Below are 14046 nucleotides of genomic sequence, written 5' to 3' on the forward strand. Positions count from 1 at the left end.
ATCAGTTGAAGTGGCCTTGACTAGGCCACATAGTATTTGTGAAGATTTTCGTGGAGGAGTAGGGGAATGCTTCCTAGGATAATAGGTGCAACAGTGCTGTTAGTCTTAAGATGTTAATACTGCTGGAAAATCTCCGAATCTAGATGGTAGATGTCCAATATCACTTGCAGGCTGACTTCCACTCCTCCTGCCCCTCCACATTTAAATGAATTAAAATAGCAGTCATTTCTACTTGACATGGAAGAAATGCTCTAGTACTCTTGTTGAATACAAGTATGTATTCAGAAAGACAATAAAAATATATTTCATGTTGATTTTTTTTTCTAGATCCCATGAATTGCGTTCTAAGATAGTGTCTCTTCAGCTTCTTCTCTCGGTACTGCAGAATGCTGGTCCAGTTTTCAGGACACACGAGATGTTCATCAATGCAATCAAGCAATATCTTTGTGTAGCATTATCTAAAAATGGAGTCTCTTCTGTTCCTGATGTATTTGAGCTCTCTCTTGCCATCTTTCTCACACTGCTTTCGAATTTTAAGACCCATTTAAAAATGCAGATTGAGGTGAGATATATTTTTGTCTGACTTGTATGATGTTCTGCTTCCCAAGTAAAAATACTGCAATGATAAAAAGACAGCTGGAACTTAGAGGTTAATGTCTTATTTTTGTTTGCTTACTAAAATAGTATATTACTACTGCATTCAAATTCTAATATGCAGGAGATGATACTTCTCAAGAGAAATTACTGAGTATAGATTAATTTGTACATATGACATGGTTCTAATAAGTTTCAGATCAAGTCCTTTGTTTCATTTATTTTGCAGGTGTTCTTCAAAGAGATTTTCCTGAATATTCTAGAGACTTCTTCAAGCTCCTTTGAACACAAATGGATGGTGATTCAGACTTTAACTAGAATTTGTGCAGGTATTTTGATTGTTATGAAAAGCAGTCACTTCCTCTGGCAACAGATGAAAATCCTTTTGAAGATAAATGCCATTTACAATTTTTAAGTGAGAAAAAATTAATATGATCCTGTAGTCCTTAGGTTAAATGCCTGGATTCATCCCTCCGCCTGCTCTAGCTGGCTGATTCCTTCTTAAAATGCTATTACACTGAATCCTAATACTCGTGCTTTCTTTTATTTTCAAGATGCCCAGTGTGTAGTGGATATTTATGTTAACTATGACTGTGATTTAAACGCTGCTAATATCTTTGAACGCCTTGTAAATGATTTGTCAAAAATCGCACAGGGACGAAGTGGGCATGAGTTGGGAATGACGCCTTTACAGGTAAGAAATAAAGCTTTCAAGATAAGGGGAACAATCCATTTTTTTCATAGATGGTGCTGTGTCTGCATTGTTATTAATACTTCCAGTGGTTTGTGTTTTCTGTAACCCACTGATGTTACTTTCTATTAGTTAGGTAATCTGCAATTGGATGCTGAGGCAGTATGATTAATTTACGTGGTGATTTTGCTGCATATTTGCATTATGAGACTAGGCTTGTCCTGGGCACTTTGGTTGGGCTGCAATGGGAGAGAGAATCGATGAGCCTTCCGCTGCCTTATTGAAATGACTTTCCTTCTGGGGCTTATGAACCAGCAGTACCTTTATTATGTTTGCTTTGCACAAACTTTTTGTGCCGTATCTCCACCACAAGTATTTTATTTTTAAAATTACGTTTTCCCATTCCCAGTCCATAGAGGGAGGGTGGAGTGTAGAGTGCTTTTCAGCAAGAACAGATATGTCTGGTGTTGCCTTGTACTACAGCACTGTTTTTCTAGCCCAGCCTAATGACTTTCAGCGCTGAAGTGAACTTGGTGCCAGTGTTGGTCTCAGAACTGAGTGCACCTCACGCCTCTGGTTAGCATTGTATCAATGCTTGCTTGACATCCACCCCACCTCCCATGGTCATTTGATCAGAAAATGGAAGTAAAACCATGACACTTTTGTTGTAGATATTGAATAGAACTGTTTACTGTACAGCTAAGGTAGTGGAGATGTTTGTCTTGCTTGGGGAAAGATCTGACACTGCAGAGACCCTAGTGGATGGTCGTAACCATTCACACAACAAAGGGGCTGTGTTTCAGATTTGATGTATATTGCCCCTTGGTTGTACTTATCTGTTGTTGAGAGAACATCTGTTTAAAGCAGCTGGAAGGTGTTCTCATGTCAGTCTGGTTATGGTTGCTCTTGGCCCGGATGTATCCAACCTAAGTAGTCAAGGGGCAGGAACTTTGTATAACCATTAATTTCCCCCAACTGACAAACTCTCTAAGATTTGAATGGTGTGATGTAATGCTTTCTAAACACTTGTGGATATACATATATTGGTTTGGGGATTTTTTTATTTTGGTGATTTTTGTTTTGGTTTGGTTTTTGTGTTTTAGGAACTAAGCCTGAGGAAAAAAGGACTTGAATGTTTGGTTTCTATTTTAAAATGTATGGTAGAATGGAGCAAAGACCTTTATGTGAACCCCAATCATCAGGCTAGCTTGGGTAAGATTGTTTACCTACGGAGAGACTAATTTGTTTGTGTGTATTCAGTGTTTAGAAAGGTATTCAGAAGTGTGGATGCTAGGTTTTTACATATAGATTTGTCTATGCAAATGAAGTATTTTATGAACAATTGTTAATGCTGTTACATTAACTTACTTTCCAAGTCTCTGGTTCAAATAACCCGGTTCTGTTGCAGAGCTTTAGCCAGGCCATTGTCTACACTATAAGAACTGGCTTATGTAAGACCAGACATATGACAAATCTTGGCGTTATTAAGCTGAAGTACAAGAATTTCTCTTAGCTGCTGCTGCTCTTCTAAAATAATCCAACAAAAGGCAGAACTGCATCAGAATAGCATCTTCATGTAGTGTAGACTGCCAGAAAATATACGTGGTAAAATATGTGTATTGACTCATAAGTTTCTACTAAAAAGTTCTATTGTTAAAACCTTTTGACAGAGCAGGATAATTTAAGTCTCGCCATGTTCATAAATAGGTTCATATAAACCATCTGAACAGGAAGTGGCTGAAGGTAAATGCCTTGAGAGTGGAGGGAGACGGAGTAGTGTGAGCTCGTTGGACTCCACTGTTTCATCAGGAGTTGGAAGTGTTGGTACACAGACCGCTGTTCCAGATGATCCTGAGCAATTTGAAGTCATCAAGCAACAAAAGGAAATAATTGAACATGGGATAGAACTGTAAGTCCAGTATGACAGGAAAAGAGAAGCTCACTACTAAAAAACTATGTGTACACCCATGTTGTTGCTTATGGTCTTACACAGTCAAATCTGTAGGGACACTTACAAATTGATCTTAATGCTGAAGACTCTTGCCTGCTGTTGTCAAAAGCTAATGCTGGAGGCTACTGTAGTTAAAAGGAATTCAGTGAAATCTTGGGTAGAGTTGGAGGGCGGTTTCACAGCTTTCCTTTGTGCTGGTTCAGCCACACAAGGGAGGAAAGTGTGGGTGTACCTAGAGGGAAATTGATTTGAGCAGGCGGGCTTAATATTCTCTTACAGCTTTTACACCATTTGTTATCTTATTGAAATAGCTTGGAGAACTAAATCGTTGTCCAGTTGTGCTTTACTACTTCTTCATTAATTTGAAGATCTTTATGTCTGTAAATGCTATAAAAAGGTCTTGAACAGCAACATTTTTAACATTTCATGGAAAGTCTCTAATTTTCAGTATTTCAAAAGGGTCAGTGTTTGTATGACTTTTCCAGCAATAACTTTTAAGCTTATCAGGAAATGATACCTTATGAGATATAGCCTGTGGTGTGCTATAGTCAATAATTTGTTGCACATTTTTTGACTTTCTTCTAACTAGAAAAAAAGACGTAGAGCTATAGCACAGAATCTTCTGGTTTATAAGGGCTCTGCAAAACTAAAATTTTGTAGGCTGTGATATTTGTCAATTGTATGTCTCACTTTCCCCATGTTTTTATCTGAACAGGTTTAATAAAAAACCAAAGAGAGGAATACAGTATCTACAGGAGCAGGGAATGCTTGGCACTACAGCAGAGGACATTGCACAGTTCTTGCACCAAGAAGAACGCCTTTGTTCTGTAAGGCTACATGCAACATAAGATAATTAATACTCTTGCTTCATCATCTTCTCCACTGTCTTCTGGTGTCTGTATGCACTCTCTCTTTAGTTCATATTTCATAGATAGATAACTGAAAGTGTAAGGGTTCTAATGAAGGTACTTAATACCAATGCTACTTTCTATTTACTTGCTGTCCCAGGCTTTTTAGCAAAGTAGCTGTATTTACTATAAAGTGATGAAGGGATTCTCTGTAAGTGGGAACATGCATTTTTATCTAGTTCTGCATTAGCTGGTGTTTTGCCAGCAAAGGAATAGCATGTGCTGCAGCGGCAAATCATTCTCTACTGCATGTGAAACTGGGCACCGTTCAGCTTTCCTTGGCTCTACAGTAATGCAGATCTTGCTTTGGGAAGTGAGAAAAAAGCAAGACTGCGCAGTCTAAAGTCATTTCTAATGACCCTGGTTTCTTATCCCTCTAACGGTTGCTCTGCCTGCTCAGTGAAGTGCATCAGTCTTACAAAACTGAGAGCTGTGCAATTCTTTTACTATAAACTTTCTTGCAAAGCTGGCAGTTGAATTACACAGTAATAACTGTCTTTTGTGTTTTTAGACTCAAGTAGGGGAATTTCTTGGGGAAAGCAACAAGTTTAACAAGGAAGTGATGTATGCCTATGTAGACCAGCTTGATTTCTGTGGAAAAGACTTTGTCTCCGCTCTGCGTATATTTCTGGAAGGTTTTCGCCTACCAGGTGAAGCCCAGAAGATTGATAGATTAATGGAGAAGTTTGCTGCTAGATATATTGAATGCAACCAACGGTAATTCAAAGCCTTTGTATGGGATATATGCCTGAAGAACGGCTGTATTGTTTGTGGCCCTGAGGGGCAGGGTGAAACTCGGGCTCATACCAGGTCAGGAACTTCTACAGGCTTGTGTGAGGAGCAGATCATGTTGGTAATATTGGTGCTGAACCTCTTCAGCAGCTAGGCAAAATGGAAACTTTGGGTAGAAAGTATTGATGCTGGCATTCATGAAATCCCAAATGCTTGCTAGAAGGGATTATGAGTAGAGGGAAGCCCCGAGTATATTAAATTGTTTGTGTAATTAGCTGTTTTGTTCCTAAATGTAGGTCAGTCAAGTGTAAACAACAGTAGTAAGCATTAGCAATTGTTAAATTTAAAAATACATGGCAGAAACGGCTAATATGTTGTTACATGTGTTTCTGCTTTCCCATTAGATGTTGAACAAAACATACGTATGTTAGTTGACATGAAGTAGGCAGTGTTACTATTATTTCTAATGCAATAAACCAGCATTGAAATTTAGCTATGTGTTCAGGCTTAATTGGTTCCTGTGCCTTAGTCCAGCTGGTGCATCACTGGGGTTGGTTTTGTATAATTGTTTATGAAACCCTGGGAGTGAAAAGTAAGCTGGTGTTTAGCTTTTGTAGGATTACCCAAAGGAGGATAATGTATAATCTTTTTGGAATGTACTTGAAAATTTCAGTCATCTCTAGTTTTCAACATTGTGAAGAAGATTCTTTTATTCCCCCTCTCCCCCTCCCCTTTTTTATTTGCATTTTAAAACATTTGGGGTTTCATACGTTTCTAAAGACTAATTTTAGGCACTGCTAGCTCTTTAGTTGAATACATAGCACTTCTGGGTGTTTTTCTTGCATGCAGACATAGAGCTAATGGATTGAGGAATTTGGGCTCTAAAAACCTGTTTTGTGGTTTTCTCCCTTAGGCAAACACTGTTTGCTAGCGCTGACACTGCCTATGTTTTGGCATACTCTATTATAATGTTGACTACAGACTTGCACAGTCCGCAGGTAAAAATTTAAGAAACGCACTTGTAGAACTTCAGATTTCCCTGGATGGAACTTGCATTCAAAATCTGAACTTCCATTCTTTTTGCAGGTTAAAAATAAAATGACAAAGGAGCAATACATTAAAATGAATCGAGGAATCAATGATAGTAAAGACCTGCCAGTAGAGTATTTATCCACAATCTATGAAGAAATAGAAGGAAAGAAAATTGCAATGAAAGAGACAAAAGAATACGCAATTACAACGAAGTGTAGTAAACCAAGTAAGAAGGAACTAGAAACTGGAAAGACCACAGTGCTCTTGAACTATTGCAGTAACTTTCAGGATGGCATAGTGGAGTTCAGATCCCTTTTTGAAAACATCACTGTGCAATTCATAAATTACATTTATAATGGCTAATATAGATATTTGGAATGAAACTGGCTCAGTTATTACTTAACACTGCTCCTTCTGTGATGGAAACATAGCTGTGTAAGTGCATCTGGCACCATTGCAGAGAGGCACTAGAAACTAAATTTGGGGTTGATTTTTTTTTTTTCTTTAATTATTTAAAAAAAAACAGAAGTGTGAGGGCAGGAAACGGTAGAATAACTGAAGGTGACACTTACTTTGAGTTAACTTCCTGTCTTTATGTGCTAGACAACAGGTGGGGTTTTGTTTTGGGTTGGTTTTTTTGTCTCCCTGTCAGTAGCATGTCATAGTTCGTATGCTGGCTAGTGGCACAGTCCTTGTGATAATCTTTGAAAAAAACAGACATCAGAGAGTTTGTAACTTTCTGTAGTCACCTGTCCTCATCTAGACCAAATGAGGAGTCCTGTGTGTAGTGTATACTAGAAACCAGTATCCCCAGCTGTACACTGCTTTTACTCAGAATAGCAGGTATTAATTTAATACAAATTAGTTAATTCTGAATCTTCAGCACAGTGTTTTTTTCAGTGCTGTTTGCAGGTTTCCTGGACCAAAATAAGAACAAAATTAGGTTGCTTGAAAACTGAAGTTGCAACCTTAAGTATAGGGATAAAGAAACATTAAGTTACTATTTATAAAGTTGGTGAGGGCTAGTTTTGTCTTGAGGCTGTCAGCCTAAGATGAAGGATTTGCCATCCATTTTCATAGGCAGAGTGACTTAGAGTATGCCTCAATGAGTTCTAATGATTATGTCATAACGTGTGGTGTATAATAAAGGGCTAAATTTGTTACTTTGTATAGAATAAAGCTTGAAGTTGGGGTGTGGGATTTAGTGCTGGAGTTCCTTGCTTGCAGCCTAAGACTGTCTCCTGAATTCTAACATTCTGGAAGATTTTTATCTTTAATTTCTTTTTCAATATATTTTATTTAACTTTTTGTGATGCTCAGCATGAAGACATGGAATATGCTTCTATGAAAAAGAAACCAATGCAACTGTGCGGTGTTCTCCTTAGGTGTAGCTAATGAGAAGCAGAGAAGGTTGTTGTACAACTTGGAGATGGAACAGATGGCTAAAACAGCTAAAGCCCTCATGGAGGCAGTAAGCCACGCAAAGGCTCCTTTTACAAGTGCCACTCATCTGGATCACGTCAGACCCATGTTCAAAGTGAGTGTGAAGTTCTCCTTTTATCTTCAGTGCTATGATTTTTAAGCATGTAAAAAGGTGGAAAATTACTCTGAAGCGTTAAGTAATGCAGGTGGATTCTTAAGATATATTTGGTTGCAGTTACCTGGTGTTCTAGGCTAAAACTGTTAATAGGCTTCTGAACTTAATTTCTTTCTTTAGCTTGTATGGACTCCATTGCTGGCAGCTTACAGTGTTGGCTTGCAGAACTGCGATGACACCGAAGTTGCATCCCTTTGTTTGGAGGGAATACGCTGTGCAATTAGAATAGCCTGTATCTTCGGAATGCAGGTTTGTATAAGACTTAGTATGGGGCTTGCTAAGGGCAGTGTAGGCTCTGGGAGGCAGAGGAAGAATTATGAACACCTCATACATAGAAAATGAAGCATCTTAGCTGCTTTTTTGAAATGGCAAAGTAAAATATTACCATCTTGTTTTAGTTCAAGATCTTGATACCAAGCTTTCATTCAAGTCTGCTTTCCTTTTATTGCTGAGTCCTCTATTAAGAGTGTTTGCTAACTGTCATCCTACTCTCCTTCAGCTGGAAAGTACTCCAATAGTGCCAACTATACATAGAAGGAAAATAGCGTAGGCATGCGGGACAAATAGCTTTCTCTAGCTCTTCAGGGACTTGATGACGATGCTTGTTTCTCTGTTTTGTAGCTTGAACGAGATGCTTATGTACAAGCCCTTGCTCGGTTTTCCTTGTTGACGGCCAGTTCCAGTATTACAGAAATGAAACAGAAGAACATAGATACCATCAAGACGCTTATTACAGTTGCTCACACAGATGGCAATTATCTTGGAAACTCTTGGCATGAGGTAAACCTTGATTATTTTAAATAGCATAACTGTTTTGTCCTTTGAAAACTTGCAGGATTTTTTTTTTCTTCTACTACTTTCAGTCTTCGGTTACTGCGTTTAGCTCCCAGCATGTGTCAGAACTCTCTTTAAAATGTGGATCAAGTGCATTATTTTGTTAGTGGGGGTTTTATATGTGTATATATGTGTGTATGTGTATATACATAATAATGCGCTGCATTTTTTGCCAGACCCTATAGATATCATGTGACTGATTGTAATTTTTGCGGTACTTTTGATATGGAAATAAAACCATACTAAAAGTCTCATTTGACTTCAGGGAGTTCTACGCAGAAACTATTGTATTCTTGTTCACATAAAAATATTCAAACTCACAGGTTCAGACTTGTCTATGCAGTGTTTGGCAACACTCCATGACCACGTGAAAAACTAGGGCTGAAGTAACTTGGTGGCAGATAGGTAAGGGTAGGCTATCGGGATCATAGGTATTTTCTAAAAGCTATTTTCCAGGAGCTCTTTAATGACATCTAAAACTGTGTTGCTGCTAAAAGGGTTGTTCCTGCTGTGTTATGTTCTCTGGCACTAGTCTTTGGCTACATGATGAGCCAAATGCTACTCTAGCTGACCAATTACTTGGGCCTGGCCTATACCATACCCTCACAAATGCTTGTGCTAGTCCAAGGGATGTTGCAGTGGGGGAGTAAGAAGGAAGGAGGAGTCCATTCTGTGCTGATGGCACGGCACAATTTTAGCATTTTCACTGTCTTGTGTTGGAACATCATTACTTAAAGTGGTAGCTGCAATAACCCTGTCTTTTCATTGCTCTGGGACAATGAACTCTACAAGATTAACTCCAAGTTGTTTATAATTTTGAAGTTGATGCTGTAAGAAGTAATAAAAAGGTTTCCTCTAATAGTTACAGCTCCAAAATAGATTTTTGTGTACTGTTTATTTTTTCTCATATTGGAATGGTTTGTGGCAGCTGGTGATACTTGAATGAATCACTCGGCTTTATTTCTAGTTACATTAGTAATAATTGAGCTACATCAAAATGTTACCATTGTCAAAGTTGTTTTAAAGGTTAGAGAACCTGGAAAGGTTATAAATATTAAATGTATGTTAGGAATAAAAATATGATGGTGTCCAGAAACACAATGTTTAAATATTTTTTGTTTTAGATCTTGAAATGTATTAGCCAGCTGGAACTAGCACAACTTATAGGAACTGGAGTGAAAACTCGGTATTTGTCTGGCTCTGGGCGTGAAAGGGAAGGAACCATTAAAGGCTATGCATCTGGAGGGGAAGAGTTTATGGGCCTGGGATTAGGTAAGATTAATAATCTTGGACTTCACAAAGACATGCATATAAATGAAGTATGATGGCTAAGAAAGCTCAATGCTGTAAGATACTGAAATATATTTACTTGCTTCCATGGGAAGCTGTATTGAATTAATGAAACTTTTAAAAATGGAACCATATATTTCAAAAGTATTTGTAATTACCAAATATATTCTAACTTTGTAATTGGGTTAAGCTATTTAACAAAACTCCTTCAGATTTATTTGTTGGAATATGTTGTCGTCAAAACTTTTACCATCCTTATGAAGGCATTGTTTTGTTACCAGTGTAACCGGTTCATTCTTTTTATGCTCTGTTTTAGTAGTAAAAATGTAAAGCATTTATCTTTAGGAATTAATAGATGTTTCAATTACCTGTAATTGGTTTTCCACAGGAATTTCTTACCTCTGCATGTTGGGCTTGCTGTTCCAGTTCCTATTGTTCCTGCAGTATGTGAAAGAAACAGACCTTAGATTTTAAGTTGTAAATTAGAGGGACGAGGCAAGTTGCCTTAATCTTTGGAAGACCACCAGGGAAACATTTTAATTTGAAAATACTCTGGAGTTGATGCTTTACATCATGATGATGCTGAATATAACAGAACTGTGCCTAGCATTAACCACTTGTATCTGACTTAGCGTTCATATTTTAAAATAGTATTTTATCATTTCCAAGCTTAATAGCATTAGACAATCTTAATAAATGTGCTGGTCAAAACACAATGCCCTAAGGGGAGAAAAACCCATACTGGATGTTTAATTTTGTATAAGTTGGTACAGATCTGGCAAAGGTACCATCTGCTCCACGTAAATTATAAGCTAATAGGAAGTAGTCACTCTTTGTCTACTTGTTTAAAGTTGGGGTTAATATAAAGTCATGATTTCATGATGCTATATACTGGTTTTCAGGTAACCTCGTTGGAAGTGGAGCTGATAAACGGCATATGGCGAGCATTCAAGAGTCTGTGGGAGAGACCAGTTCACAGAGTGTAGTGGTAGCAGTAGACAGGTACTGAGAATATAATATCTTTCTGGGGAAAAAATGTGGCTTGAAGTTACTGACCATCCTCACTTGGTTTGCAGACTCTGACAGGGGATTTTGTTCTTAAGGCATATTTCTCTTGTGAGCAGAATGCTGATGCTTGAATGCAGCTGCTTTCTCTGGACCCAATAAGTATGTGTCTTTAGGCAAGTAATAGTCACAAAAGAAAGACTGGCAATACAACTAATGTAGTGTATTGTGGGAAGGGGCACTGTGTGTATGCATGTGTTCTTACGCCTTTTCTTTGAGTAAGGCAATGAAGACCAGAATTAGGTTGGTATTATAGTATTTAGCTAGTCTTGCTTTACAGATCTGTCTGATAATTGTCAGTGACTTACATGTATGTGTATTTGGGTGGGTTTTCTTGGTTCTGTTTATTTCGGGTCTGTTTTGTTGGGTTTTTTTTTAGCCTGAACAGGACAGGTATCTGCAACTAAGAAATGCCCTTATCCTACTACTTCATGCAGTTTTCTTTGGTCTCATGAACTTCAGTATTTCAGCATTTCTTTACTTGCTGTTCTTCAGCTCGTTATTCATTAGTCACAGCATTCTTGTCTAAATTGTTGTCTTTCTCATCTGGCCTTCTAAAATGTTGTCTAAAGAGATGCTTCTATCATAAACCTTCATAGGAAGGGGACTTTTTTATATTTATTCAAACTGTTGGGCAAGTCTGTAGAATCACATGCTCAGACTTGTAGTATTTATTGTAACATAAACGTGTCTGTTACCGTATCAAAGTCTAAAAGATTTGGGAATGTTCGCCACTTGTCAGTGTTCAGTATGAACCACTGTCAGTGGTCTGAACTCCTCTCAAGGCTCTGGAGAGCTGAAGGGGGAGAAGGGACAATGGTGCATCCATAATCTTTCTGCCATTTTGACAGCCACAACTTCCAGTATTGTTGAACCATGTACAGATCAAGCAGGTGGCTGGCATCCAGGAAGGTCTTGCAGCAAAGTTTGGGTTGTTTTAATGTCTCTTTATTCTCCCTGTGAAATTTAGCATACTCTCACCCAAGTGAGTGTTCCAGCACTACTTGCCCTGGATAAAACTGCGAGCCTGTGCCTGTTTCCTGCAGTGGGGCAACAGCATAGTAGACTCACTGCAGGGAAGAGAATGCTTAAACTAGGAGAAGGGCATGAACTGCTGCCAAGGAGTAAGAATAAAACAGTTGCAGAGCTCATGGCATGGAAGATTTGTAAAGTACCTCCAGGAGCTGTGCTGACACTTGCCTACAGCACTAAGATGTGTTTGACTCTTATGCATGTGCAGCTAAAACTGCAACTCATTTATTTGTTCCATAGGATATTTACAGGATCAACTAGGCTGGATGGAAATGCAATAGGTATGTATCCTGACCATTTGGTGGGTTACAGAAACTCTTGCAATGTAACATCCTGAAGTTAACAGTAGCATGTTTTTAACGTTCAGTTGACTTTGTCCGGTGGCTGTGTGCTGTTTCCATGGATGAGCTGGCTTCCCCACACCATCCGCGCATGTTCAGCCTGCAGAAGATAGTGGAGATATCGTATTACAACATGAATCGTATTAGGCTGCAGTGGTCAAGGATTTGGCATGTGATTGGAGATCACTTCAATAAGGTATTTTTTAAAATCAAGTTACAGAACATGAATGGCATGACTTCTTTAATGAACTTTTTCCTTTTATGTTCTTAGTACAGGTTGTAACTTCAAAAAAAAAAAAAAGCATTGAAAGCTGCGAGCGGTGGGGAATAACATGCAGCAGACACAGTATGAGTGATAAAGCATGATTCCCTTCATTAGCACGAATCGCTCTTATTTATACAGTGTATCTAATTATGAATACTCAGTAGTCTATGGTTGGCTAGAATCACTACCTAGTCATTTACATGGTCCTCCTACTTGCGGTTAGCTAGCTTACATAACTTCTTTATCTTTACTGCACATACCTCCTCAGAATTGTTTGTGAAGCCTGTTAAGGCCACGGTGTCCCTGCAACTCCGCAGCCATCAGCACAGCCGGCAACCTCAGCTGAGGCCTAGTCTTGATAGCACACCAGTTAGATTTGGCTCTGCTTGTACAAATGCTCTAATGATCTGTGACCCTTCTCATCCAGCCATTCTCCAACAATTCCCCCTTCTTCCTTTTGTACAAGCAGAGCCTGATTCACAACACGATCTAAGCTTTTACGCATACATGACAATAAGCAAGAAATTAATAATACTACTACTAAGATTACAATCATGATAAGCATAGTGCTTTGCAAAAGGCTCTTTATCCATCCTGACAAACCAAACCAATTTGTAAAACCTTCAAGACCAAAGAATCCCTTGTCTTGCTGGATTTTATCAGCATGGTTGATTAATTATTTAAATAAGAAACAATCCGGTTGGCAATTTCCTTGGGAAGGTGGTAGCAGGTGTTAGACCCTGATAGGTTTGTGTCCCTTTCCTTGCTTGCTATTTGCTGTTGCTGTAGGTGCCCGTATGCTGCGGTTCTAAGTTCCGATTCTTCACATCCTGTTTGCATACCTGACAATTTGTAGCCATCTTAAAGGTACACGGCTAAGTCTTTGAAGTCAACTAACTTATCTGCAGACCTGCTGCAGACCCCAACAAAAAGCACCTATTTAAAAATCTAAAGTGTATAAAAAGAAATGGAAACGTTTATGGGAATGATCTTTAATCACTTTGTTACAATTTTGTATTTGTAACTTTTCTTTGTCATTGTTTTACCCTTCTGATCAAATGCTAAGTGAGTTTTCCTCTAAAATATGTATGGATGATCCTGGAACAACACTTATTTTCCTTAGGAAACTGAACCTTGTTTGGGTGGGTTTTTTTAACTTGATTTGTTTTTTAGTGTTTAGCTGGCTCTAATAGTTCTGCACTTTTGGCATACAAAATCCATGGGTCTGTTAAGTTGGATCAAATGACAGAGAAAGCCCTCTCTGAAAGTAACACCCAATTTTCTAAATATCTGAAAACTAGAATGTGCTAGTAATTTTTAGTGGGCTGGCGTGAAACTTGAGTGATAAATTTATTACTCTTATAAGTAATATATTAGCTGGAAAGTGTTTGAAAATATAATTTTCTTCTAGGTTGGATGTAACCCTAACGAAGATGTTGCCATCTTTGCAGTAGACTCATTAAGGCAGCTGTCAATGAAATTTCTTGAGAAGGGAGAATTAGCCAACTTCCGCTTCCAGAAGGACTTCCTAAGGCCTTTTGAACATATTATGAAGAAAAACAGGTGTGATGCACTGCAATTTCTGTGTTAGCTTGCTTGAGTCCTATTTAAAAAGGTGTTACTTGATGTGGGTTAGATGGTCATGTACACTGAAGTGGCATGATTACTTTGTGCCAGCATGAAATTGTGCCACTAGTGAATGTTTTACTTTCCT

The 14046-nt window shown here is 38.3% G+C and overlaps 1 protein-coding gene across 2 annotated transcripts in view; it reads left to right on the forward strand.

Annotated features, from left to right (window-relative positions):
• Window positions 1–14046, forward strand: part of ARFGEF2 (ARF guanine nucleotide exchange factor 2) — a 39799-nt gene that overhangs the window by 13486 nt on the left and 12267 nt on the right. For both annotated transcript variants that reach the window (XM_080404589.1, XM_080404588.1), the window contains 17 exons: window positions 328–562; window positions 824–923; window positions 1149–1288; window positions 2389–2497; window positions 2993–3194; window positions 3952–4063; window positions 4656–4861; window positions 5790–5874; window positions 5963–6134; window positions 7294–7445; window positions 7626–7754; window positions 8127–8285; window positions 9464–9611; window positions 10532–10631; window positions 11967–12007; window positions 12094–12263; window positions 13744–13895. In XM_080404589.1, the coding sequence (XP_080260715.1) occupies window positions 328–562; window positions 824–923; window positions 1149–1288; window positions 2389–2497; window positions 2993–3194; window positions 3952–4063; window positions 4656–4861; window positions 5790–5874; window positions 5963–6134; window positions 7294–7445; window positions 7626–7754; window positions 8127–8285; window positions 9464–9611; window positions 10532–10631; window positions 11967–12007; window positions 12094–12263; window positions 13744–13895 (2412 nt within the window). The remainder of the gene's footprint in view (window positions 1–327; window positions 563–823; window positions 924–1148; window positions 1289–2388; window positions 2498–2992; window positions 3195–3951; window positions 4064–4655; window positions 4862–5789; window positions 5875–5962; window positions 6135–7293; window positions 7446–7625; window positions 7755–8126; window positions 8286–9463; window positions 9612–10531; window positions 10632–11966; window positions 12008–12093; window positions 12264–13743; window positions 13896–14046) is intronic.

The sequence above is a fragment of the Falco punctatus genome, assembly GCF_963210335.1.
Source record: "Falco punctatus genome assembly, chromosome: 10".
In the NCBI taxonomy this organism is placed as follows: Eukaryota; Metazoa; Chordata; class Aves; order Falconiformes; family Falconidae; genus Falco; species Falco punctatus.